Here is a 27,660-nt window from a genome sequence, read left to right as displayed (position 1 = left end):
AGGAAAGAAGGCGCCTGATTTGTCTGTTATTAATGTTCATATCTTGATTTACAGACACAATAGTGAAATAAAAACCCCAGGATCATGTAGAGGGTTAATATGAACATTTAAGACCAGAATGAGTCTGACAGCAGCAGAGACAGAGAGAGGGGACATAGTTGATGGAGCTGTTTGGAACATGGCGGTAGCAGGTTAACTATGTCCATGCATATATACAGTCTGTGGTTGTACACTAGTCTATGTGTCTTATACTTATGATACAGCTCAAGATCATTCTAAACATATTCAAAAGGTTTATTTGTGTCCTGTGAATGGAACTTTTTTAGTGTCGATACCTGCTCAAATGAGTATCCAGTTTCGATACTAGTATTGGTATCAATCAATATGTGATTTTTGATTCTTTTGACAGCCGTAACACAAACGTGTAGGAATAAGCCCACTCACTGTGCACATTCTCCGTATGGTGGTACACTGTCTCTGCGGTGTAGTTGTTGTGATTGTTTATATTCCGATTGGGTCTGAGTGGTTCTCTGGCGGGTTTAAGCAGTGGCGTTGAGGGTTCTTTGGCGAAATCATCATCATAAATACTCTGCTCCCGGTTCAACATCGGCGGCTTGGACCTCTGCTGAGCCAATATCGCATTCAGTTCCTCCTTTACTGAATTTGTTTTCCCCAAAGGTTTCTTGGCAGGTTTGGGAGCCGGGGTCGGGGTTGGGGGCGAAGAGGACACATTTTCATAGAGCTCGCTGGCGTTGATTTGCGATTTGGCAGCTACAGGAGGTTTCGCCGCTACTGGAGGTCTTGTCTTCCTCGCCGCCGGCTGTGGTCTGACTGGCTCGGATGCCTCTTCAGCCTGGTTTTCAAAGGCCTGGATTCTAGCACGGAGACTGTTTGTAGTGCTCATCTCATTTGCATATTCAATTCCGACACTAGATTGGTTCAAAATGGCGAGGTTTTCTGCATTGAAGACTTCAGATGATTCTTCTAGGTTCTTGTTGGACGAGACAATGACCACTGTACCGTTTAAAGCGTCTGAACCGTTTAAAGTTTGAGATTCTGCTGGTAGAGTAGGCTGCCTTTTGGATTTGATGTGAGGAAAAGCGACAGGACACTGGATAGAATTAGAAGTAGTAGTACTACCAGTAGTAGTAGTAGTAGTAGTTGTAGTAGTATCAGTAGTAGTAGTTGTAGTAACAGTACCAGTATCAGGACTGGTCTCTGTGTTGGTTGTATTGTTCGAGTGCACTGTGACAGATCTGGAGGTATTGCCTGAATTGTGCTTGTTCTGGAACCATAAAAGCGTAAAATTCAAAATGGCTGCTCCATCCGCTGCAGTGGATACCTATCTGTTCTTTGGAGTGGAGCTGCGAGGTGGTTTGAGGGTTTTGTTTACCTGTAGGAAAAAATACATCTGTAAGAAAATATAAAAAGCAGAATACAAAAGACATATTATCACACTACTGAATCAAAATAACTACAGCGTGTCCATAAAATCTCTTTACGAGTTTAAAATGCAATTACAAAGTGATAACATACACTGCCTGGCCAAAAAAAAGTTGGTAATTTTTCGCCAAAATCTTGCATTGATGCTGGTGGAGTCCGACCGCTGCACACAGCCTTCTCCAGCACCTCCCAAAGACTCTCAATGGGGTTAAGGTCTGGACTCTGTGGTGGACAATCCATGTGTGAAAATGATGTCTCATGCTCCTGATCCACTCTGTCACAATTTGAGCCCGATGAATCCCGGCATTGTCATCTTGGAATATGCCCGTGTCATCAGGGAAGAACAAATCCATTGATGGACTAACCAGGTCATTCAGTATATTCAGGTGTCAGCTGACCTCATTCTTTGAGCACAGACTGTTTCTGCACATAGACCTGAGCAACTGCAGCAGCCCCAGACCATAACACTGTCTCCATGCAGGTGGCGACTTTTTTTTGGCCGGGCAGTGTATATTAATAACATTTGTTTTATTGTACTCAGTGGTTATAAAAGGCTTTAATCCCGTTGGGGTCTGCGTGCTTATGACTGACTCAAACATTTCCAGAGCGGTGGATTGAAGGGATGGACCAGATATCAGACGTCTGGATTTCTTTCCATGGGGCTGTGTTAAAGATATTGTGAATCATACAAAGATATGGGACTTTACTGAACTAAAGCAAAAGATACAGATGTGATTGAAGCATTGAGCTCTGCTGCAGTGAACGTGGCAAGGAATCCAGTCTCATCTTGTTGTGTTTCATGCTACTAATGGAGCCCATATAGAGGTGGACTAAATGAACTTTGGAAACCACTGAGTCCAACAGAACAAGTCTGAGTAAGATCTGATCAACTGCCTTTGTAATATTTTATTTTATTGTAAAGAGAATTTATGAACACCCTGTATTTCAGTGGATGAGTGCAGTTTTTATAGTACAATCATTTCATTCTGTGTGAGTATCCAACATAAAAACTGCCAAGTCTGGAGTTTCAATGTGTCCAAACTGACACACTAATGTGATTCTTGTCTTGTGTTAGCGTGTAGTTCATGTGTTAGCATGTAGTTATGTGTTAGCGTGTAGTTCATGTGTTAGTGTGTAGTTCATGTGTTAGTGTGTAGTTATGTGTTAGTGTGTAGTTATGTGTTAGTGTGTAGTTATGTGTTAGTGTGTAGTTATGTGTTAGCGTGTAGTTATGTGTTAGCGTGTAGTTCATGTGTTAGCGTGTAGTTATGTGTTAGCGTGTAGTTCATGTGTTAGCGTGTAGTTATGTGTTAGCGTGTAGTTCATGTGTTAGTGTGTAGTTATGTGTTAGTGTGTAGTTCATGTGTTAGTGTGTAGTTATGTGTTAGTGTGTAGTTATGTGTTAGTGTGTAGTTATGTGTTAGCGTGTAGTTCATGTGTTAGTGTGTAGTTATGTGTTAGCGTGTAGTTATGTGTTAGTGTGTAGTTCATGTGTTAGTGTGTAGTTATGTGTTAGTGTGTAGTTCATGTGTTAGTGTGTAGTTATGTGTTAGCGTGTAGTTATGTGTTAGTGTGTAGTTCATGTGTTAGTGTGTAGTTATGTGTTAGTGTGTAGTTATGTGTTAGTGTGTAGTTCATGTGTTAGCGTGTAGTTATGTGTTAGCGTGTAGTTCATGTGTTAGCGTGTAGTTATGTGTTAGCGTGTAGTTCATGTGTTAGTGTGTAGTTCATGTGTTAGTGTGTAGTTATGTGTTAGTGTGTAGTTATGTGTTAGTGTGTAGTTATGTGTTAGTGTGTAGTTATGTGTTAGTGTGTAGTTATGTGTTAGCGTGTAGTTCATGTGTTAGCGTGTAGTTATGTGTTAGCGTGTAGTTCATGTGTTAGCGTGTAGTTATGTGTTAGCGTGTAGTTCATGTGTTAGTGTGTAGTTATGTGTTAGTGTGTAGTTCATGTGTTAGTGTGTAGTTATGTGTTAGTGTGTAGTTATGTGTTAGTGTGTAGTTATGTGTTAGCGTGTAGTTCATGTGTTAGTGTGTAGTTATGTGTTAGCGTGTAGTTATGTGTTAGTGTGTAGTTCATGTGTTAGTGTGTAGTTCATGTGTTAGCGTGTAGTTCATGTGTTAGCGTGTAGTTCATGTGTTAGTGTGTAGTTATGTGTTAGTGTGTAGTTATGTGTTAGTGTGTAGTTCATGTGTTAGCGTGTAGTTATGTGTTAGCGTGTAGTTATGTGTTAGTGTGTAGTTATGTGTTAGTGTGTAGTTATGTGTTAGTGTGTAGTTATGTGTTAGCGTGTAGTTCATGTGTTAGCGTGTAGTTATGTGTTAGTGTGTAGTTCATGTGTTAGCGTGTAGTTCATGTGTTAGCGTGTAGTTCATGTGTTAGCGTGTAGTTCATGTGTTAGCGTGTAGTTATGTGTTAGTGTGTAGTTCATGTGTTAGCGTGTAGTTATGTGTTAGCGTGTAGTTATGTGTTAGCGTGTAGTTATGTGTTAGCGTGTAGTTCATATGTTAGCGTGTAGTTATGTGTTAGCGTGTAGTTCATATGTTAGCGTGTAGTTATGTGTTAGCGTGTAGTTCATATGTTAGCGTGTAGTTATGTGTTAGCATGTAGTTCATATGTTAGCGTGTAGTTATGTGTTAGCGTGTAGTTCATATGTTAGCGTGTAGTTATGTGTTAGCGTGTAGTTCATGTGTTAGCGTGTAGTTATGTGTTAGCGTGTAGTTCATATGTTAGTGTGTAGTTATGTGTTAGCGTGTAGTTCATATGTTAGCGTGTAGTTATGTGTTAGCGTGTAGTTCATATGTTAGCGTGTAGTTCATATGTTAGCGTGTAGTTCATATGTTAGCGTGTAGTTCATATGTTAGCGTGTAGTTCATGTGTTAGCGTGTAGTTCATATGTTAGCGTGTAGTTATGTGTTAGCGTGTAGTCATGTGTTAGCGTGTAGTTCATATGTTAGCGTGTAGTTATGTGTTAGAGCCACTTTCAGTCTTTTTGTTAAATCTGCTGGATGTGTTTACAATGTGAATTTTGAACAGAATTCTACGATTCACAATCCTCCTCAGAAAAATCAGTTTGATATTTAATCCATATTTAGGCTCAAAGGTAAAATCATTTATATTTTTTTCAATGATGATGGACCTATGAGGTTCTGGATCGATCAGACCGGTCAAAGGTTTGGACCATCTCATTCAAGGCCAGTCTCCATGTCCAGAGATCCGGTCGTCGAGGCCCCCGCCTTCGACTGCCGCCCAGATCTTCATGCACCACATGCATCATGCATCATTCAAGGCTCTTTTCTTTATTTTGACTTCTGTTTTGTGCTGGCGCTCCTTTGCTCCATTATTTTAGGTGTTTTATATTTATGTTTGAGCTCTCACTTTGCACCGCCTGAGACGCCCGAGATGCACTGCAGTGAGCTGCAGTGACGTCTCCCTAAACATCATCACAACAAAGTGCCGCATGCTGTTGGCGCCCTCTATGGATAGCTCCCCATCACACTAGAGCAGCACATTTTTATTTTATTTGTACCAACAGTGACGCGACGCTGCTGAATCCTATGAGCATCACCAATTAAACAAATAAAACTGGAGAAGGAATTGCGTATGTCTCAGTGGACATGTCACAGTGGACATGTCTCAGTGGACATGTCTCAGTGGACATGTCTCAGTGGACATGTCACAGTGGACATGTCACAGTGGACATGTCACAGTGGACATGTCACAGTGGACATGTACTGGTGGAAAAATGACGTCTTGAAGATAAGAGATTACTCAAACATGTGAATGAAATGAAACACAACTCCAGGTCAGTTTGTGGTGTGGAAACTACATTAAAGACAATAACAGACAATAGTGTGACATGGACTTTTAACAATGTAAGATTGTCCCATGATTAGCAACACACAGAACATCTGACAAGTGACACCAGCCTACCTGAGAGGGAGGAGTCTGAAGGGGAGGAGACTGAGAGGGAGGAGTCTGAAGGGGAGGAGCCGGAACAGGGAGGAGCCTGGAAATGAGGGACCTGAGAGGGAGGGGCCTGAGGGGGAGGAGCCTGAGGGGGAGAGACCCAAGAACCTGCTGGACTCTGCGATCCACAGGCTCTGCTGAGGTCCCTGAGGTCTTTGAGGTTCCTGAGGTCTCTAGATGCCTGAAGACACAAGTGCACATGTAGTGATATTTACATTACAAAACACAGGAGTATCATGATATATTATATATCATATTAAAGTTTCACACAGAAAACTTCATATTAAAGTTTCATATTACAGTTTCACAGACTTCAGACTTCTGCCTAAAGCTGAAGCGATGTGTCCGTACTGCACTGTGACTCTGAACAAAAGCCTCAAGAGAGGAGACTAGTTTGAATGTGACTCTGTGAACATCATACACACAGTACTACAGTACTTAAGTACTACAGTACAGTGTGTACTGTAGTACTGTGTACTCATGTTGCCCTAAACCACACCACCAGGTTCAGTGTGTTAGGGTCACACTTACAACATGTTAGCTACATATTAGCAACATGTGTGTGATACTAATACTTTAAGTCCTTTATTCAAAAGGAAAGTTGACAAAGGCAATGCTCAGAGTCTGTCTTTAAAGTTGATCACATAAACAGGAAGTAAACTCTGACAGCTGCATTTTCACATTGTTTCATTCAGGTCACATGACCTTAGTGCTTGGCTGCTGTTACACAGGTCTTTTAGGAGCAGCTTCGTTTGGCTTAATACCTCAGAATGTTTCATCAGTGGCCTTTTATCAGAGATCAATATAAACACAACATTATATATCTCTATATATATATACACACACCCCCACACACACACACACACACACACACACAGCTCAGGCCATCTTTCCCTTGAGAGTGTCAGTGTTTACACTCACCTCAGCTACAGCAGCTCTCTTGACACACACACGACTAATGAGACAAACACAAACTCATCTAAACACTGTTTTATTTATTTTTATATTTATTTTGGTCTAAAACCTAGTGTTGTCACAATACTAAGGAATATACTCGATACTCGATACCAATCCCGATACCGCGACGGTGATAAAAACACTCTCTTTAGACACTGTGCTGTTCCACATTAAATGTTGTACTTTGTGTTCTGTTCCCATGTGTCTTATATCTGTGTGGGGGGGGGGGGGTATAATCCTCAGTGTTCAGTAGGTTCATAATGGTCCGTGGTCCTGTTTGGTCCTGGTTTAGACCAGTAGGTTCATTGTGTGGGGGTGTGTGTGTGTGTGTGTGTGTGGGTGTGTGTGTGTGTGTGTGTGGGGGGGGGGGGGGGGGGGGGGGGTGTTTGTGTGGGTGTGTGTGGGTGTTTGTGTGGGTGGGGGGGGGGGGGGGGGGGGGGGTGTGTGGGGGTGGGGGTGTGTGTGTGTGTGTGGGGGGGGGGTGTTTGTGTGGGTGGGTGTGGGGGTGTGTGGGGGTGGGGGTGTGTGGGTGTGTGTGTACTAGTGTGTGTGTCTTACACTTGTTCAAATTCAGCTCAACTTCATTATAAACATATTCAGGAAAGGTTCATTTCTGTCAAAGGGACGTTTTTAGTATCGATACCTGAGAAACATGAATATCCAGTTTCATTTACTAGCTGCAGTATCGATTGGGATCTGATTTTCGATACTTTGGACACTTTACACACTAGTACATTCACAGATGTGTGTTTGACAGTTGCATACCTGGCTCGTGTGTGATGGGTCCTTAGTCGATCAGAGAGACCTGAAGAAAGAACAAATGATTATATAAAAACCCATTCACACACACTCACTGGGACCAGGGGGGTTAAGTGTCTTGCCCAAGGACACAATGACAGTATTCATCTGTGGGAGCTGGAATCGCATCGTCAACCTGTGGCTCAGAGGATGTGACCACTCAACCAATGATGTTTTATGTCGAGAGTGGGATTCGAACCATCAACCTTCTCTACACGTTCTACAGACTGGACCACGTCGCCCTGTCGCTAAAAGCTTTTGCATCCTGGGTCAAATGTGTACAGACGTATTTCATCCTACCAAACACAAGGCTCTGGGAACAAAAGTAAAAGTAAAAGTAGGTTTATTCTGTGTCTATGTGATCAGATTTGAGCTGTAAAAGTTTGAATTAATAACTTTCAGACTCAAACAGCAGCATGAAACACTTTAGTCGATAGTTTACTTCATGCAGCTCATGATTTTTAACAATATTGTAGATTTAGAATCGTTTTGTGGTTTAAATCTGCTCTTGGGTTTTGTGTTAGTAGCATTAAATGATAAAATCGGAGTTATAATGTGTTATTGTGACAGACCCATGGTGGACACTTATGTGTGAAGGAGGAGGAGCTGCACTGAAGCTCACACCTCCAGATACTGCTCAAGTAAATGTGGACGATAAACCAGAAGAGTCTCCATGATAAATATTGACCACGACTGAAGAAGCAATCTCCCTCTATCTCTCCCTCGCTCTCTCCTCTTTCTCTCTCCTCCTCCCTCCCTCAATCTTTCCCTCCCTCTCTCCTCCTCTCCTTTTTCTCTCTCCTCCTCCCTCCCTCCTCTCTCCCTCTCCTCCCCTCCCTCTATCTCTCCCTCCTCTCCTCTTTCTCTCTCCTCCTCTCCACTCCTCCCTCCCTCTCTCCCCTTTCTCTCTCCTCTCCTCCCTCCCTCCCTCCCTCCCTCCCTCCTCTCCTCTTTCTCTCTCCTCCCTCCCTCCTCTCCTCTTTCTCTCTCCTCCCTCCCTCCCTCCTCTCCTCATTCTCTCTCCTCTCCTCCCTCCCTTCTCTCCCTCCTCTCCTCTTTCTCTCTCCTCCCTCCCTCCCTCCCTCCTCTCCTCTTTCTCTCTCCTCCCTCCCTCCCTCCCTCCCTCCTCTCCTCTTTCTCTCTCCTCCCTCCCTCCCTCCCTCCTCTCCTCTTTCTCTCTCCTCTCCTCCCTCCCTCTCTCCCTCCTCTCCTCTTTCTCTCTCCTCCTCCCTCCCTCTCTCCTCCTCTCCTTTTTCTCTCTCCTCCCTCCCTCCCTCCCTCCCTCCTCTCCTCTTTCTCTCTCCTCTCCTCCCTCCCTCTCTCCCTCCTCTCCTCTTTCTCTCTCCTCCTCTCCACTCCTCCCTCCCTCTGTCATCTTTCCATCTCCTCCTGCCCCTTTTGTTGCTATGGCGACAGCATACTGTAAATAGAGTGATTATAAGTGTGAGTTTCATTTACTGTAACGATTATGAACAAGTTCTACGAGAGCCCAACCCTCGAATCCAGAGGAACGAGAGTCACAGCTTCAAACAACAATTACCCACATGTCAAATGAAACGGGTCAAATGCAGTGGAGCAAACATTTCACTGATCTCTGCTGCCCTTGAGTAGGATCAGCTGGAACAAGTACTTCTGTTACAGATACCAGAGCAAAAAATACTCAAGTAAAAGTATCACATGAAAAAATCTATTTAAGTAAAAGTATTACAGTACTGGTTTAAAATGTACTTGTGGAGTAAAACCTTTTATAAAGCTTCAAATGTGGTGATTTTGATAAAGATCGGAGCTGAAGTTGTTCAATAGAAACAACTGATCTTTTCTTCTGTTTTTATTTGTATGTTTTTGTTTATTGATATTCTGAACGTGTTAAAATAAACCCTCAGTCTTTTCAGCAGGTCTCACACAATAATAAACTTTTACTTTTCAGTCCAGTTCACAAATGTAGTGGAGTAGAGAGTATAGATACTGCTCTCACATGTACTCAAGTAAAAGTACACACTGTAAAATGTAAAGTAAAATACATATACCTAATATGTATACTTAAGTACTACAGTACTTTACTACTTTTACTTTATGTTCCATCACTGTATCAGTTCCATGTCAGTCTGAAGGTTTTCACACATAGGTCTGGTAAAATGCAGTATATATAAATAAATATAAAAGTACTCGTCATTTATAGAGTGGATCTAATAAACATGTCAAGAGCTTCTAAATGTGCTCAAAAAAACTGGGCCTTGCACACGGGTCGGCCTTGTTCACACGGCTCTGTTCACACAAGCAGACCCTGTTCACAGGCTCTCTACACATGGGGTTGCCCTGTTCACATGGGCCTCTTCACATGAAGAGGTCCTGTTCACACGGCTCTGTTCACACGGCTCTGTTCACACGGCTCTGTTCACACGGCTCTGTTCACACGGCTCTGTTCACACGGTTCTGTTCACACGGCTCTGTTCACACGGCTCTGTTCACACGGCTCTGTTCACACGGCTCTGTTCACACGGTTCTATTCACACGGCTCTATTCACACGGCTCTGTTCACACGGCTCTGTTCACACGGCTCTGTTCACACGGCTCTGTTCACACGGTTCTATTCACACGGCTCTATTCACACGGCTCTATTCACACGGCTCTGTTCACATGGGTGGTCCTGTTCACACGGCTCTGTTCACATGGGTGGTCCTGTTCACACATCATCACCAGTCGCAAATAAAATAGTGACATAACTCCACTGTTTTCACATTTCACGTGTCTGTGTGTTTTCTGCTTCTGTAGAAATAAAAAGTTGAATATTTATTGTGGAATTCATCTCTTTGTAAACTTTTAAGAGAGATGACGTCACCAGCCTCACACGGAGCCTGTTAGCACCTGTTAGCACCTGTTAGCACCTGTTAGCACCTGTTAGCACCTGTTAGCACCTGTTAGCACCTGTTAGCACCTGTTAACTGTTAGCTTCAGTTAGTGTTCGACAGAATCCAGCCTGCTCTCACTCTTTTTCACTCTCTCACACCTTTAGACTCTCTCTCTCTCTTTTTCTCTCTCTCACACCTTTACACTCTCTCTCACTCTTTTTCTCTCTCTCACACCTCTCTCTTTTTCTCTCTCTCACACCTTTACACTCTCACTCTGTCTCACTCTTGCACGTGCCGTTTACGCGCGCGGACTTTCTCCAGGTAAATGACTTAGAACAGAGACATTTTCCTACCTGTGACTGGAGACGTTACCAGGAGTTCGCGGCGCGTGCGTCATAGTCTCGGTGTTGTTTCTGCGTCGTGGCGCTGACTGAACACGTGACTGAACAGGCGCACAGCAGAGGAGAGTGGGTGGGGCTTAGGTATCGGCTCACCTGCATTTACCTGCATTTACCTGCGTTACCTGCGTGGCCGGTCTGCTCACCTGGAATGTGACCAGTCAGGACCAGGGCGGGCCACGGTTCTGTGACGTCACACGAGAGGCTTTGTCATGTGACTAGTGGCGGGGGTACAATTTCTTTACTTTTACTTTTCTAGCAAACGTTTACTCTTACTCGAGTAATATGTTGTACAGAGTAACAGTACTTTTACTCGAGTAATAGGTGAACTGCAGTATAATACTAGAGGTATACTACAGTATTATACTACAGGTATAGTACAATATTATACTACAGGTGTTCTACAGTATTATACTGCAGTATAATACTACAGGTGTTCTACAGTATTATACTGCAGTATAATACTACAGGTGTTCTACAGTATTATACTGCAGTATAATACTACAGGTGTTCTACAGTATTATACTGCAGTATAATACTACAGGTGTTCTACAGTATTATACTGCAGTATAATACTACAGGTGTTCTACAGTATTATACTAGGTTCTTAATCTTGCTGGAGGTACTGAACCCCACCAGTTCCATATGCACATTCACTGAACCCTTCTTTATTGAAAAATAAAATATGATTTTTTTTTTCAAATTCAAGACACATGTTTGTTTTACTGGTGCACAAAATGAACTGTGCATTAACATCACTGTGTTCAAAGAATAAAACCAACACAATGTATGAACTCACAACACATTACACACACACCTTTTCACAAAGACATGACCTTTTTTAACACTATCACACTGAAATTATTTTAATTTTCTATTGTATTATGTATTCCAATAATGAACTTATTGTATTTATGCTATTTATTATTTTTTAACATTTTAACACACACCCATCACCTCATTTCCATCAGGCCACAATAATAATGAATATTTACTGCAAATCAGTGACTTCTGCTGTTTCCTTTGAGAGACCAGGTCAGAAATGCAGGGCTTCCTCTTGGCCACTCTCATGTCATTTTCACAGCAAAGTCTGTTCCTTTTCTTCGTTTTTATGTCATTTTATGTTTTTATGCCGTTCAAACGCCTCATTTAAGTTGGGCGGGTACTTCGATAGACACATCAAAGGTGCATTTGTCGAATTGGGACATGACCAATGTCTGCAGACGCTCACAGTCACAGAAACCCTGACACTGACTCACCGAACCCCTAGGGTTCGATCGAACCCACATTAAGAACCACTGATCTAGTATAATACTACAGGTGTACTACAGTAAAATACTACAGATATATCCGTCCATTTTCCGTCCTCTTATCCGGGGCGGGGTCGTGAGGGCAGCAGTCTAAGCAGGGACTCCCAGACTTCCCTCACCCCAGACACGTCCTCCAGCTCCTCCACTGGGACCCCAAGGCGTTCCCAGGCCAGCTGAGATATGCTACAGTATAATTCTACAGGTGTACTACAGTATAAAACTACAGGTGTACTACAGTATAAAACTACAGGTGTACTACAGTATAAAACTACAGGTGTACTACAGTATAAAACTACAGGTGTACTACATTATAATACTACAAGTGTACTACAGTATTATACTACAGGTGTACTACATTATAATACTACAAGTGTACTACAGTATAAAACTACAGGTGTACTACAGTATTATACTACAGGTGTACTACAGTATTATCCTACAGTATAATACTACAAGCATAGTACAGTTGGAAAAAATATATACAACAGCAGCATACAATTTATAAAGATAAACCTTTGGCAATTATATCGAAAGTGAAAGAATGCTTAAACAAAAAAACATTGTTCTTTTTGTACAGTACAATACTACATAGTACAGCTGTAGTACATTGATACTTCCATCCATGATTTACAGAGTGGAAGTGTGGGGCAACACATATTGAACAAAAACATTCATATTACTACTTTAATAAGTCATGTTTGCACTGTTGTTCTGATGCTGCTGTTATATTTTCTACCGATACATATTTTATTTGATTTTTAAGCATATCTTTTTAACTTTGTGCATGCCCTTATTTATATTTGTATTTATTCAGTGTTTTATGTTTCACTTTATCACCAAAGTAAGTTCCTAGTTTGTGAACTGTGTTCACAGACGATGGCAATAAAAGTCTTCTGATTCTGATTCTGAAAAAGAGCAATGCGAGTCGTGAATAAAGCCCTTACAGGGCTCATATTCATGATTTTTTTATCCCAAAAAATACAATGAAATTGAAGGATTTGGTCGACTATAGAACCGCACAATTTATGTATAAAATTAAGAATAAACAATTACCACTTCACATTCAAGATCTGTTTAAAAATCAAGGGCATGAGGTATTTCAAAAACCAAGAGTTAGAACAAATGTAAAACAGCTCTGTATTTCAACCATTGGAGTAAATATTTGGAATAGATTAGATGAAAATATCAAAGATTGTAAAACATTGAGCCGTTTCAAAAGTTTGTATAAAAAGAAAACTATAAATTCATACAGTGGAACTGAATGCTGAATTGTGTTCTATTCTTCTATTTATTATATGTTTTCTCTTTTCTTTACTGTGTACATTGTAAACGCAGCAGCTCTTTATCTTTATGTTTAAAAGGAGCATCTTAAGCTTTGACTTCTGCCTGTTCCTTTTTCAGGCTGGTGCATTTTGATTGTTTCCATGATTTAAGACTGAAATGTCTGGAAAGAATCAAGTATCAAGTACAGTACTACAGTAAAATACTGCAGGTGTACTACAGTATTAAAATAGTACAAGAGGTTTTGTGAAGAGGACCAGTGTGACAGAGCACTGCTGCGACACCTACTGGAGAATCTGCGCACCTGCACATTTTAACTTTTTTTTTTACCGAAACTACACAGTGAGATAAAGAATAATTTGAAAATGTATTTAGTTACAAAATACTGAATACTTTTTGATGTACAGTATTTACTACACTACAGGACAGCAGTAATATCATAATTCATCCAGCAGATGGCGCCAAGGCGCAGTTCTTTACTCACAGACAGCGGTGGGAGGTAACGACTTAAAATTAATTAAGTACTTTATTTTAGTACAATTTTTAGGTAATGTACTTTACTTAAGTACTTTTTACAGTATGTACTTTTTATTTTTCCTACATCTGAGAGCAGTATCTGTACTTCCTACTCCACTATATTATTGAACACGGCTGAAAAGTAAAGGTACTTTTCATTCATGATTTGAGGGTTAATAATAATAATAATACATTTTATTTATATAGCGCTTTTCAAGATACTCAAAGACACTTTACATAGGTTATTTTTACCATGTTCGTGGAAACATCCTGACAAAAGTTTTCCAGTTCAAGCTTCGGCTTAGAGCAAAACAAAAATAAATACGTGCAATTCATGAGAAAAATGACGAAATCGATTTGTATTGTTCTTGTGACCAAAAGTGTCATTTTAATCTTTGTCACTACATTTACTCTTTAACAAATGAACACTTGTGTGAAATACTTTTAGTTTTTACTCTTCAAGTACATTTTCAACAGGTACTTTTAGATTCTTTCATGTGGTACTCTTACTTGAGTAACTTTTTGCCTCTGTAAAAAAGTTACTCAATTAAGAGCAGATGACTCCATCCTGAGTCACCCACCTCTGTTTACAGCACAACACATCTCTGGACAAATATTGAGCAGAGTCAAAGAAAAAAATGTTTGCGCTTTTTCCTCTTGCGCAGGCGCGGTGCGCTCTTTTGGCTGCTCGTGTTGGATCTTCCAAAAGAACCCCAAGGAAAATGAGAAGCGCGCGAGATCACTCCACCTCTGCACGCGGGCCCGCCCCTGCGCCGTGGGAGGAGCTTCCCTCTTGGACCCGTGTGCCTTTTCACCTCCGTGCGCCACAGCACAGGTTAAGTCGCCTGGTTACCCGCCTTTGCGCACCAAACAGGCTGCTCTCCAAACGCGCACACACCGCGGATTTAAGGAGGATTTCGGTGAAAACACTGGCACGAGGCGCTCAAACTGCAGCGCGCTTCTGGACCTGGCTGTAGGAGTCGAGGTAAGAACACACTCAAGAAAGAAAGAAAGTCAGAAAGAAAACCCCACGCAAGTCCTCCACGAGCGTACGTGTTTTTGTTTGGAAGTTTGTAACTCTAGGCCTCCGTGTTTTCTGTGTTACGCCTTGTTGTTATGACAGCTGCTGATTGACATGTGCGAGTGGAGGAGGAGGGGAGCCGAGGGGAGGGAGAGCCTGGAGGGGAGAGCCTGGAGGGAGAGCCTGGAGGGGAGAGCCTGGAGGGGAGAGCCTGGAGGGGAGAGGCTGGAGGGGAGAGGCTGGAGGGGAGAGCCTGGAGGGGAGAGGGGGAGAGCCTGGAGGGGAGAGGGGGAGAGCCTGGAGGGGAGAGGCTGGAGGGGAGAGGCTGGAGGGGAGAGCCTGGAGGGGAGAGGGGGAGAGCCTGGAGGGGAGAGCCTGGAGGGGAGAGGGGGAGAGCCTGCAGGGAGAGCCTGGAGGGAGAGCCTGGAGGGGAGAGCCTGGAGGGGAGAGGCTGGAGGGGAGAGGCTGGAGGGGAGAGCCTGGAGGGGAGAGGGGGAGAGCCTGGAGGGGAGAGCCTGGAGGGGAGAGGGGGAGAGCCTGGAGGGGAGAGCCTGGAGGGGAGAGCCTGGAGGGGAGAGTCGGACGGTCCCTGAGCTCCTGTCACGCGAGACGCACGTTTACTTTTTTATTGCGCACTCATGACCAAAACAGAGGCTATAAATGAACGCGCTGAAGCTAACACTGGGCTGTGACGTGTCCACTCCTGATGGACGTGTGCGCAGCAGAGAGCCTGGCTGCAGACCTCCACCTCATGCCACGTGCTTTTTCATGAGTTAACTGTGTATAAACACGTTAAGTACACTTTTTATCAGTAGTTGTCTTAATTCTAAATGTTATTACAGTTGATACATTTATATTATATCTGTGAAGTGAAAATATTACTATTATAAATGTGTCCTAATTTGAACATTGTGGCAAATATAAAGAACCTAGGCACATTATATAGTTTGCTCATGTGTGCTGCCATAGGTTGTCTGGTTCAGGTTAGGCACAAAACTGTAATGGTTAAGGTTAGAAAAAGGCTTTGGGCTTGTCTGTGTATAACTGTCAGGTTAGGGTTTAGGGGTTAGTGTTTACCGTAGTAACATTACTTTGAAAACAGCAGTCAGGAAGCAGTGGCTGTTGTTTGTTTACATTCAGGAACGTGTAGGTGGAGGTCACGTGGAGGTCACGTGAGGGTCTTCTGGGTCTGCAGACAGAGCCTTCTCACACACTGAGCTTCTTGACCCACCCTATAGTGAATCACACCCAAATGACTCCAGAACGAGTCCCACACGCTTCACACTCCAGTACGAACCTGCAGAGCCTCCAGCCTCGTTTGAGTTGGTATGATCCTTAATGCGTTTCTGTAGGTCTATATATATATGTATATATATGTACACACACACACACACGTACACACATACATATATATGACTTATATATGTCTGCTCTGGCCCAGTCAGCCTTTAAAACATGTTTCAGCATATAAAAAATACTTTACAAATTATAGGAGCTTGTCATGGCAGGACTTTAAATTAAACCAGTGATGTAATAAGTACTCAATCCTGTGACTTAAATAAAAGTACAGATACAGGACAAAAATGCTCAAGTAGATTTTTTCTTGTGATACTTTTACTTAAGTAAAAGTATTATAGTACCTGTTCTAAAAATGTACTTAAAGAGTAAAAGTAAAAGTATTTCTCACAGATTTTGAATCTTTGAATCTTTAAATGTGGTGATTTTGATAAAGATTTGAGCTGTTTTGTTCAACAGAAACAACTTTTTTTCTGTTTTTATTTGCATATTTTTGTTTGTTCAAATTATGAACATGTTAAAAATATTACAGAACACTCGATACTCGATACTGATCCCACGATGGTGTCTTCCTTTAGACACTGTGCTGTTCCACACTAAATTGTACTTTGTGATCTATTCCCATGTGTCTTATATCTGTGTAATCCTCAGTGAAACAGGGAAGTTCCATAGTGGTCCATGGTCCTGTTTGGTCCTGGTTCAGTCCTGCTTTAGGCCTGGTTTTAGTCCTAGTTCAGTCTTGGTTCAGTCCTGGTTTAGACCTGGTTTAGTCCTGTTTGGTCCTGGTTTCTGTCCTGGTTTAGTCCTGTAGGACTAAACTAGGACACCAGTCCTTTAGTCCAGTAGGTTCATAGTGGTCCGTGTGTGTGTGTGCATGTGGGTGTGTGTGCGGGTGTGTGTGTGTGTGTGTGTGGGGGGGGGGTGTGTGTGTATTCTAGTCTGTGTCTTATACTTGTTATATGTTCAGATTCAGCTCAATCATTATAAACATGTTCAGGAAGGGTTCATTTCTGTCAGTGGGACTTGTTTAGTATTGATACCTGAGAAACATGAATATCTAGTTTCGATACTAGTTTTAGTATTGATTAGGTAAAAGTCGATCTGTGTCTTTCTAAATAGTTTTCTGCTGAGCTGATTTGCAGGCTGTCGCTGGCTCTGATCAGAAGTGACCTCTCGTGACCTCTCGTGTCCCCCCAGAGGAGCAGGGCTACAGTTACACAAACAGCATCAAAGTTTCATGGTAGTTCCTCTGGTGTCGGTGCTGCTCTCACACTCGCCTAATGCTAGCACAATGGCTAGGCTTGGTTAGCATAGACAGACACGGATCACACCAGGTCATTGTTATGGAACCAGAGGAGTCAGTTTTTCTCCCAGGAGGCCTCACTACTGTTGTCGTTCGGAAATATGTTTTTGTATGATTTTAAGTGCTTACTTCCTTGATACTAAAACGTTTGTTACTGATGTCACAATACTATCATTTCTAACTCGATACTTAGGAATAGACTCGATACTGATCCTGATACTACGCTGATACTAAAACACTCTTTCTTTAAACAGTACACTGTGACAGGTTCATAGTGGTCCATGGGTGTATACTAGTCTATGTGTCTTATACTTGTTCAACTAGCTTTAGTATCGAGTTTGGATACTTTTGACAGACCTAGGTTCTTTACTGACAGCACTAAGCAGCCGTACTCAACTGACAAAAACAGATTTCAGCTGAGTATGGCTGAAATCTGGTTTTGTCAGCTGAAACCAGATTTCCATTTGGAGCTGTGTCTCATTCTGTGATGTGTCTGCTGTGGCCACCAGCCTCAAGCCCAGGCCTCAGAGGGGTGTACTTTCAACTTAACTTCTTTACCAGCAAAGGCAGAAGAGCAGCCAAAACTGTGCTCAAGTAAGAGTAATATTACTTCAAAATAATATTACTAGAAGAGTAGTAGAGGTCCAAGGGATTTTTTGCTTAATTTAGTACCACAGACTGTATAAAGAAGTGACTGAGTGAGTGTGACGTCACCCACAGCGTTCAGCTCCAAATGAACCTCATCAACAGTAGCAGTTATAGGGGCCAGTTTAGAGCCCAGTTCCATATTTGGAATTCTGACCGTGAGTATCATAGCAACCAAAGAGCCAATTTGGAGTGAAGCTGTTTTCCAAACCTGTTGCTAACGCTAGCGGGAGTGACCTCGGGGAAAGGAGGCACCTGATTTGCCTGTTATTAATGTTCATATCTTGATTTACCAATAAAATAAAAACCCAGCATCATGTAGAGCGGGTTAAAGTAAAAATATCGAGACTGACAGCAGCAGTTACAGAGAGAGGGGACACAGTTTTTCAATGTAAAGTGAATTGGAGCCAGAAGAGTGCCTATACTTACTTCCTGAATGCAGCAGCTAGCATGTTAGCTATGTCCATATATATAAACAGTTTATGTTTAGTCCCTTGTTGTTGTTGTTGTTGTTGCTGTTGTTGTTGCTATTGTTCCTGTTGTTCCTGTTGTGGTTGTTACTGTTGCTGCTGTTGTTGTGGTTGCTGTTAGTATTGCTGATATTGTAGTTGTGGTTGTTGCTGTTGTTATTATTGTTGTTGTTATTGCTGTTGTTGTTATTATTGCTGATATTGTAGTTGTGGTTGTTGCTGTTGTTATTATTGTTGTTGTTATTGCTGTTGTTGTTATTATTGCTGATATTGTAGTTGTGGTTGTTGCTGTTGTTATTATTGTTGTTGTTATTGCTGTTGTTGTTATTATTGCTGATATTGTAGTTGTGGTTGTTGCTGTTGTTATTATTGTTGTTGTTATTGCTGTTGCTGTTAGTATTGCTGATATTGTAGTTGTGGTTGTTGCTGTTGTTATTATTGTTGTTGTTATTGCTGTTGTTGTTATTATTGCTGATATTGTAGTTGTGGTTGTTGCTGTTGTTATTATTGTTGTTGTTATTGCTGTTGTTGTTATTATTGCTGATATTGTAGTTGTGGTTGTTGCTGTTGTTATTATTGTTGTTATTGCTGTTGTTGTTATTATTGCTGATATTGTAGTTGTGGTTGTTGCTGTTGTTATTATTGTTGTTGTTATTGCTGTTGTTGTTATTATTGCTGATATTGTAGTTGTGGTTGTTGCTGTTGTTATTATTGTTGTTGTTATTGCTGTTGCTGTTATTATTGCTGATATTGTAGTTGTGGTTGTTGCTGTTGTTATTATTGTTGTTGTTATTGCTGTTGTTGTTATTATTGCTGATATTGTAGTTGTGGTTGTTGCTGTTGTTATTATTGTTGTTGTTATTGCTGTTGCTGTTATTATTGCTGATATTGTAGTTGTGGTTGTTGCTGTTGTTATTATTGTTGTTGTTATTGCTGTTGTTGTTATTATTGCTGATATTGTAGTTGTGGTTGTTGCTGTTGTTATTATTGTTGTTGTTATTGCTGTTGTTGTTATTATTGCTGATATTGTAGTTGTGGTTGTTGCTGTTGTTATTATTGTTGTTGTTATTGCTGTTGTTGTTATTATTGCTGATATTGTAGTTGTGGTTGTTGCTGTTGTTATTATTGTTGTTGTTATTGCTGTTGCTGTTATTATTGCTGATATTGTAGTTGTGGTTGTTGCTGTTGTTATTATTGTTGTTGTTATTGCTGTTGCTGTTATTATTGCTGATATTGTAGTTGTGGTTGTTGCTGTTGTTATTATTGTTGTTATGATTGCTGTTGCTGTTATTGCTGATATTGTTGTTGTTATGATTGCTGTTGTTGTTTTTCCACCATGTTTACATCATTCGTTCAGTCTCTTCACATCATCATGGTTCTGCTGTGGGGCTGAAATATGTCTGAACATATAGAATAACGCCGCTGGGAGGGTTGCGCTCGGCTTTTCTCCTGGAATGAGAAGAATGTAAAGCTAATTGGTCGACGCTGAGGCTGGTGAACCTTGCACTTGATCATGTGACCCCGCTCCACACTGCCACTCTGTGGAAGTGCGTCCAAGTCACAAGCTCCTCATTTGTCGGGCTGGTGATGCGTGAGCAACCTGTGTTTGGGTCACAAAATGTAGTCTGCTCCTGGAAAAGTTTGTATTCACATTTGAATATGAAGAGACAACAGGACTAAACATCACTACATGGCTCTTACAAGTCTGTGGGGGAAAAGCTTGGGGGGAGTTTGTAGTGAATTTAAACGGTCACATTTTTATACAGCACTTTTCCACCTTCAAGACTCAAAGCGCTTTTCAAGGAACCACTCCCGCATTCACACACACATACACACACCATTGCACACAGACACTGGGGGAGAGGGGGGTGAAGTGTCTAGCCCAAGGACACAACAACAGCATTCATCTGTGGGAGCTGGAATCGCACTGTCAACCTGTGGGACAAACCAACAGTCTCCCAGAAAATGGGGAAAATAATCAAAATCAGCCCCAAAATATTGTCAGAGCTGATCGGCCATCAGTTCCTCTGGATTCTAAACGATCAACATCGGCATCAGCCATGAGAACCCCCACAACGATCTGAACAAAAACACTGCAAAAATCACAGACACATGAGACACAACGCTGCGATATTCACAGGGTCTAGGACTCTGTTTCCTCGTCACAAACACGCCTCAATGTGAGTTTGGTTTCATTCACACATGTTTAACACACTAACCTGCCCCTGAACCTCACAGTCACGTTTGTGTAATATACGACTTTTAAAACAGTTTAAAGTGTTTGCACCAGGACAGACTAGCATGCAAATCAACCTGTCAGCATACTGTGATAAAACACTGAACCATGCAACTTGCCAAAAATAAAACTTTAAAAATATGCAAATATTCTTACTGTGCACTGGGCTTCGTCTCCACAGATCTGACCTTTAACCCCAATTAATGGAGTCAGTGCTCATCTCCATGTTGACACAGTGCAGTAGACTGTAGGCCTTATCATAGTAATAATAATAATAATAAGACCCATCCAACAGGTGTGACTTTTAGAAGTGATTTGAAGAGCTGCCGTGAGTCCCAGGTCCTCGGCCTCTTTAAATAGATGTTTTTGCATGAACTCATCTGCGTCGTGCAGCTGTAGTCCTCTGGGTAACATTGTTGTCCTCTGAGTGCAGTTGTTGTCCTGTGAGTGCAGTCGTTGTCCTCTGAGTGCAGTCGTTGTCCTCTGAGTGCAGTCGTTGTCCTCTGAGTGCAGTTGTAGTGAATGAAACAAAACACAGTTGCAGGTCTGTTTCCGATGAGGAGACATTCTAATAACATTTCTGAGTCATGTGGACCTTTACACATGACTCAGAAATGAGTCCTCTTCTAGTCCAGTTTAAGTCCTGTCCTCTTACTTTTCATACTTCACTGTACACTGTACTCAGTTTTTGTTAATGGTGTAACTACATATGAAAGTCCCACTGCTCCCACGTCACAGGTGTGTGACTCTCAGCCTCGTGATGACGATTATCTCCTGGACACTGATGGAAGAACACTCTGGAAATGTATTTAGTTATAGAATACTGAAAACCGCTGTATATTATAAAAAAAACATGACATAAACTTATATAAACAGATTAATTTTTGTTGGTGTGTTTTGTATTACAGTTGTATCACGATTCACCTCTCATAGTCTTACTGTTTTGCAAATTTTTTAAGTGCATGAACATGAACATTATGTTCTGCATCCTGACTGTAAAGGACTGTAGACCATTGTGTCGTGCGTCCTGATTGGCTGTTGGACTGTAGACCATTGTGTCGTGCGTCCTGATTGGCTGTTGGACTGTAGACCATTGTGTCGTGCGTCCTTATTGGCTGTTGGACTGTAGACCATTGTGTCGTGCGTCCTTATTGGCTGTTGGACTGTAGACCATTGTGTCGTGCGTCCTGATTGGCTGTTGGACTGTAGACCATTGTGTCGTGCGTCCTGATTGGCTGTTGGACTGTAGACCATTGTGTCGTGCGTCCTGATTGGCTGTTGGACTGTAGACCATTGTGTCGTGCGTCCTGATTGGCTGTTGGACTGTAGACCATTGTGTCGTGCGTCCTGATTGGCTGTTGGACTGTAGACCATTGTGTCGTGCGTCCTGATTGGCTGTTGGACTGTAGACCATTGTGTCGTGCGTCCTGATTGGCTGTTGGACTGTAGACCATTGTGTCGTGCGTCCTGATTGGCTGTTGGACTGTAGACCATTGTGTCGTGCGTCCTGATTGGCTGTTGGACTGTAGACCATTGTGTCGTGCGTCCTGATTGGCTGTTGGACTGTAGACCATTGTGTCGTGCGTCCTGATTGGCTGTTGGACTGTAGACCATTGTGTCGTGCGTCCTGATTGGCTGTTGGACTGTAGACCATTGTCCATCAGTCTCCTCCGTGCCGTGTCTCCTGTACAGTACAGAATGTGTTCAGAAAAATGTACACAAACGTGTGACTCTGAAGTGCTGTGTGTTTGCAAGTTTTCTCCCCGACAAAACCCACAAACATTCTGCACCAACAGTATTTCTAAAAGCTATAATTTTTATTTACAGTATAGAAAAACATTTACATTTTTATTTCTCAAACAAATATTTGGGTCTGAAAACGGGTCTTGATCTTTGGTTTCATTCTATAATACTGTGCTTATTTTTTAAAGTCTACAAAAGTTTGAACTTTGACAGTGTTTAAATGTGAGAAAACATTAATGTCTGTGTGAGAAAAGTGTATAAAGTGTGTGGAGAGAGGGTTTACGGCCTTAAAACATGTATAATAATTGTAAAAAATAAAGATGGCTACTTTTCGCCTAATGCAGGTTATTTTTAGAACGTAACCAACATGATAAATTAGGGACCACTGTGTTTTATTTTCACTCTGCAGTTCAAAGTACATGGTGAAGTATCCCCATGTGTTCTTTTATTTTAGTAACTGTACTCTGATACCACCAAATGAAAGAGTAACTGTACAGAATACAGTTACTCTGAGTATTCTGAGTGTGCAGTTGCATCGCATCTCGAGACCAACACACAGAAATATCCCACAAGGCGACTACTAATCATGAAACCTTTATTTACCTCGCTATGGTGTTAGCTAGTATGGCGTCAGCTTGGCATTACTAACAGCTAACAGTAGGGGAGGCACCACATATTTTTGTTTGGAGGAGCTAAGGATCCGCTAAGTTTTTCAGTGCTGTCAGCGCCCCCTATGGATAGCTGCACATCACACTAGAGCAGCACGGTTTTGTTTCATTCGACTAGAACATAGGTTTTTTTTTTCACTTTTTGCATCTTCAGATCTCCTTTTAGAAACATGCAAACATTTCTGAGCTGATGGAACAAAATGCAAACAAGCCAAAGAGGAAGTGTGCACAGACTCACCTGCAGTAAACTCCATGACCATGTCACTGACCACACTGTGGCCTGAGGGCGACACGCTGAGCTAGCGCAGGACGCTAGCACAGGACGCTAGCACAGGACGCTAGCACAGGACGCTAGCACAGGTCACTAGCACAGGTCACTAGCACAGGTCACTAGCACAGGTCACTAGCACAGTACACTAGCACAGGTCACTAGCACAGGTCACTAGCACAGGTCACTAGCACAGAAGCCAAGGTCAAGTTGTCTGTGAAAGAACTTCAGGCCTAAAAAACATGAAGCTTTGGAAGAATCAGAGCAGATATTTGACACTTCAGTGATATTAGGCGTATTTTAATGGATGCCTGAATATCGGCGGCCATCTTGGGATATTTACTTTGTTTATGATGAGAGATTGTGGCACTGTCATAGTGATGTCAGGGACGCGTAATCCAGCTTTTGGTATCAAAGACTTTAAGTGTCTGCCGATACCCGTTATGAGCCGATACCTGATATGAACCAGTAAGAAACTGAAAGCTGCATTTATTATTCATACAGCAAAAATGAAAGTAAGACCAACCTGATCTAAATGTGCTCTGTGTTTATTTGAGGGGTAATAACAGCTTTAGTATGGTGTATTATATGGATCACTCGGTTGAGTGATACACGAGCCGATCCCTGATACCAGTGTGGGAACCGTGCGGCCCTCAAACGTGAGACTGCAAAAGTTGACTCGTTAAGTATAAAAGGGAAGAGCGGATTATGTCCCACATCACAGTGGGCCAGGCCGGTGCTGAATGTGGCCAGTCTCTCATGGAAAGGTTCACTGTGTTTTAGGGAAATAAGAGACATTTCCTGTCCCTGCACTGGTATCGGTTCATATCGGGTTTCAGCCAGTACTCAAGGTCAAAGTATCAATATGGGTATCTGAACTGAAAAACTGGATCCTGACTTTAAATAGTTTTGTGAGGTTTCGTACACCAGTGCCGTTCCAATCTCTCAGTTTCCGTGGCATTTCAAGCTTTCCAAAGATAATCCAGACTTTTACTGTAAACATGTTTTTTACATATTAATCAAAGTAGTTAAATTTTTGTTTGTATCTTAGCAGTGTGTGCCGTTTTCAACATTATGAAGGTTTACCACCATGAAGGGGCCCGCCTCCTGCTTGTCTCCATGGAGATGTCATTGCTTTGCCTGGAGTGTTCCACAGTATGGCATTGAACTTGTCTTATCTCCAAGCAGATGATACCACTATGAATAAATGTTAGACGCATAAGCAGAGCCTGAGCCAGTTTCATGACACATTCAGGACCCAGAATCCTCCTTTTCTCTTCTCTGTTGTTTAATAAACCCTTGTCGTGAGGAGGTCAAAGGTCAAAGATGCCATGATCTGAATGCCGCTCTGGATTCGTTTACGCACGCCCTCTACCTCCACAGCACCGAGAGCAAACATCTGTGACTCATTGTGTCGTCAGGAGCTGAGGGGACGCTCCCACACACACCCACAAGCTGCAGACATGCAAAGTACAGAAACATGAGCCGCTTACATCATCTGCTAGGCTAGTTAGCTCTGCTGTGGAGATGTCTGTAGTTGTCTGTTTATAGGTTTACATGACCACAGGGGGCAGTCAAGAGTCTACTAGAGTCTATTTTTTGTGTATTTTTTAAGTTTATTTTTAAGTTATTTAAGCTATTATCTATTATTTAGTTTTATTGCATGCACCATTTTCCTTCTGTTCTTTAACTGTGTGGTGCAATACTGGAATTTCCCCACTGTGGAACTAATAAAGGCATATCTTATCTTATTACTAACATGGACACAGAATTATGTTTTTGATTAGGTTAAAGGTACACTGTGTAACTTTTCCATAAGGCTATCGAAAGGGAATAAGATACTAACAATACTAAAACTAGTATCAAATCTAGACACTCATTTTTTGCAGTTATTGATACTGAAAAAGGCCCATTGACAGAAATGAGCCTTTCCTCAATATGTTTATAATGATGTTGAGCTGAATCTTTCACTGTCTAAAGAAAGACTGTTTTTAGTATCATCATGTTATTGGTATCAAGTATCGGGTCTTAGTATCAAAATCCAGTTTTAAATTTCAGTATGGTGACAGCACTAGTCTGGACTTGTGAATCGTTCAGTTTGTATTTGTTTGTGTTAAGCTGCAGGACTCAGACATGTATTTTAAATTGTACTCATTGCACATCACAGTATTGATTGATTGTGCCTGAATGGCCTCAGAGAAATGGATCCACTGACATCCTGTTTAAAACTATAGAACTGATTGACCTCTTTACATTTCACTGCACCACTATAACACTTCAGAGTCGATTTTACATAGGTCATCTTTAAGTTTCTGTATTTTCAGTCATGATTTTCAGATTTCTTTATTAAATCAGTTCTATTGTTCTTGTGTCTCTAAGCTTCTCATCTCTGTGGATCATTTTGTTATAATTTACACATTTTAAATCACAATATTCTAAAACCACTTCATAAAAGAGACACGTCCGCTGACTTCCACATTAGAAAACTGCAGTGCCCAATGGGAGCTGACGTCGTTGTAAACATCATCACAACAAAGTGCCCCCCTATTCTACAACAGCACAGTTTGTAGAATAGAGCTGAAAACAAACTGCTACAACTGATAGAAGTGATTATTTAGGATCATATCCATAGGCTGTATATATAAATGAACATAGCTAACCCTCTAGCCGCCGTGTACCAAACAAAAATCATGGGCGTGCCACCAGCTCCATCGGCTCTGGCTCCAATTCACTTTCTATGTAAAAACAGCCTCGCTCCAGATTGGCTCTTTGGTTGCTGTGATACTCTCGCTTGGAATTCCAAATGTGGAACTCAGCTCCAAATTGACGCCTATAACTGCTAGTCTCAATGAGCTTCATTTGACTGGAGCCGAACACTGTGGGTGACGTCGCACTCAGAGAACACTGAGACCAGGGCAAGTTTTTGATACCAAGAGACACAGCTTGCACAGTAAATAGGATTATTAGGATTACTTTTCAGTATTGTGGTATCTCATTATTCCCCTTTTGGATTCAAGGCTTGGCCCTTGTTCTTTTTGAAAGCCGATCTGTGTACATGGAGCTGTTTGTCCAGACCACACCTATGAACCTACAAGGACAAAATGGCAACAAAACTAGGAACTAGATCTAAGGCAACACCTGTGTGTTCCTATTGGCCGAGCACTTTCCCTGGAGTCTTCTGATCTCATTTTCTCTCCTCGTCACTACAGGAGGGATGGGACCGTGGACTTTTGGGATTATGCAGGAGGGATGGGACCGTGTACTGTTGGGATTACGCAGCAGTCCCTGAGAGAGGCACACTGAGGGCAAACTGTGTGGTTCGTTCTGTTTCAGAAGTGGATGGATTTTGGAATATGTCTAATTCCATTTTTCATGGCAGTTGTGAAGAGATTTGTGACAGTGGCTCAGTTTGTAGAGCGTTTGTGCACTGATCCAAACACTTAACCCCCTCTGTGTCTGTGTACACCGGTGTGTGAATGTGTGAGTGGTTCCTTCATGCAAAGCGCTGTGTTAACATGTGACTGTACCATTTCAAAATATAAATGTATTAGAGAAGCCAAACTACCTTAACTGAAACTTTCTCCATTTTACTTCCTTTCCAAATGAATCAAAAATCACTTCTTGATGATTATGGTTGAAAAAAAATTGAATCTAAGTTGTCATCATGTAGCCCCACCCCGCGCCCTCCTCCACACCATCTCCATCCTTAAATTCTCGGCATTTCATCTGGGGGCTGGGCTTAGCGTTTTGTCAGTCAAAGCTAACTGACTACTGTGCTTTTCTAAATGTGAGTACCTTTCATAATCAGTAAACCCCGATCCTGACCCTGGTCCTGACCCTGGTCCTGACCCTGGTCCTGACCCTGGTCCTGACCCTGGTCCTGACCCTGGTCCTGACCCTGGCCTTGACCCTGACCCTGGTCCTGACCCTGGTCCTGACCCTGGTCCTGACCCTGTTCGTGATCCTAGTCCTGACCCTGGTCCTGACCCTGGTCCTGACCCTGGCCCTGACCCTGGCCCTGACCCTGGCCCTGACCCTGGTCCTGACCCTGGTCCTGACCCTGGTCCTGACCCTGGTCCTGACCCTGGCCTTGACCCTGACCCTGGTCCTGACCCTGGTCCTGACCCTGGTCCTGACCCTGGCCTTGACCCTGACCCTGGTCCTGACCCTGGTCCTGACCCTGGTCCTGACCCTGTTCGTGATCCTAGTCCTGACCCTGGTCCTGACCCTGGTCCTGACCCTGGCCCTGACCCTGGTCCTGACCCTGGTCCTGACCCTGGTCCTGACCCTGGTCCTGACCCTGGTCGTGATCCTAGTCCTGACCCTGGTCCTGACCCTGGTCCTGACCCTGGTCCTGACCCTGGTCCTGACCCTTGTCCTGACCCTGGTCCTGACCTTGGTCCTGACCCTGGTTCTGGTCCTGATCTTTGCCTGGTCAGAACCTTGTGTATACGTGGGTTGCCATGGTTGCAGTAGAATGTTAAGTCCT

The 27,660-nt window shown here is 42.4% G+C and overlaps 2 protein-coding genes across 4 annotated transcripts in view; one reads left to right on the top strand and one right to left on the bottom strand.

The window, feature by feature from the left end:
* LOC117377684 (SH3 domain-containing protein 19-like) overlaps positions 1-10,452 on the bottom strand; it is a 39,094-nt gene extending 28,642 nt beyond the window's left edge. Inside the window, exons 1-4 of one of the 3 annotated variants that reach the window (XM_033974162.2) lie at positions 10,370-10,452; positions 7,135-7,174; positions 5,377-5,593; positions 445-1,393 (exon numbers count right to left, since the gene is read on the bottom strand). In XM_033974162.2, the coding sequence (XP_033830053.1) occupies positions 445-904 (460 nt within the window). In that variant the 5' untranslated portion in view covers positions 905-1,393; positions 5,377-5,593; positions 7,135-7,174; positions 10,370-10,452. Of the gene's footprint in view, positions 1-444; positions 1,394-5,376; positions 5,594-7,134; positions 7,175-10,369 lie in introns of those variants that run through there. The other 2 variants (XM_055224528.1, XM_055224530.1) reach the window with 2 other exon arrangements.
* Positions 10,453-14,309: 3,857 nt separating this feature from the next.
* fhip1aa (FHF complex subunit HOOK interacting protein 1Aa) overlaps positions 14,310-27,660 on the top strand; it is a 40,036-nt gene continuing 26,685 nt past the window's right edge. The window contains exon 1 of the mRNA XM_033971767.2: positions 14,310-14,506. The gene's annotated coding sequence lies outside the window, so the exon portion shown is untranslated. The remainder of the gene's footprint in view (positions 14,507-27,660) is intronic.

Source organism: Periophthalmus magnuspinnatus, chromosome 1 (assembly GCF_009829125.3).
Source record: "Periophthalmus magnuspinnatus isolate fPerMag1 chromosome 1, fPerMag1.2.pri, whole genome shotgun sequence".
NCBI classification, from domain to species: Eukaryota; Metazoa; Chordata; class Actinopteri; order Gobiiformes; family Gobiidae; genus Periophthalmus; species Periophthalmus magnuspinnatus.
The sequence above is the reverse complement of the archived record's forward strand: the minus strand, read 5'-3'. Positions and strand labels throughout refer to the sequence as shown.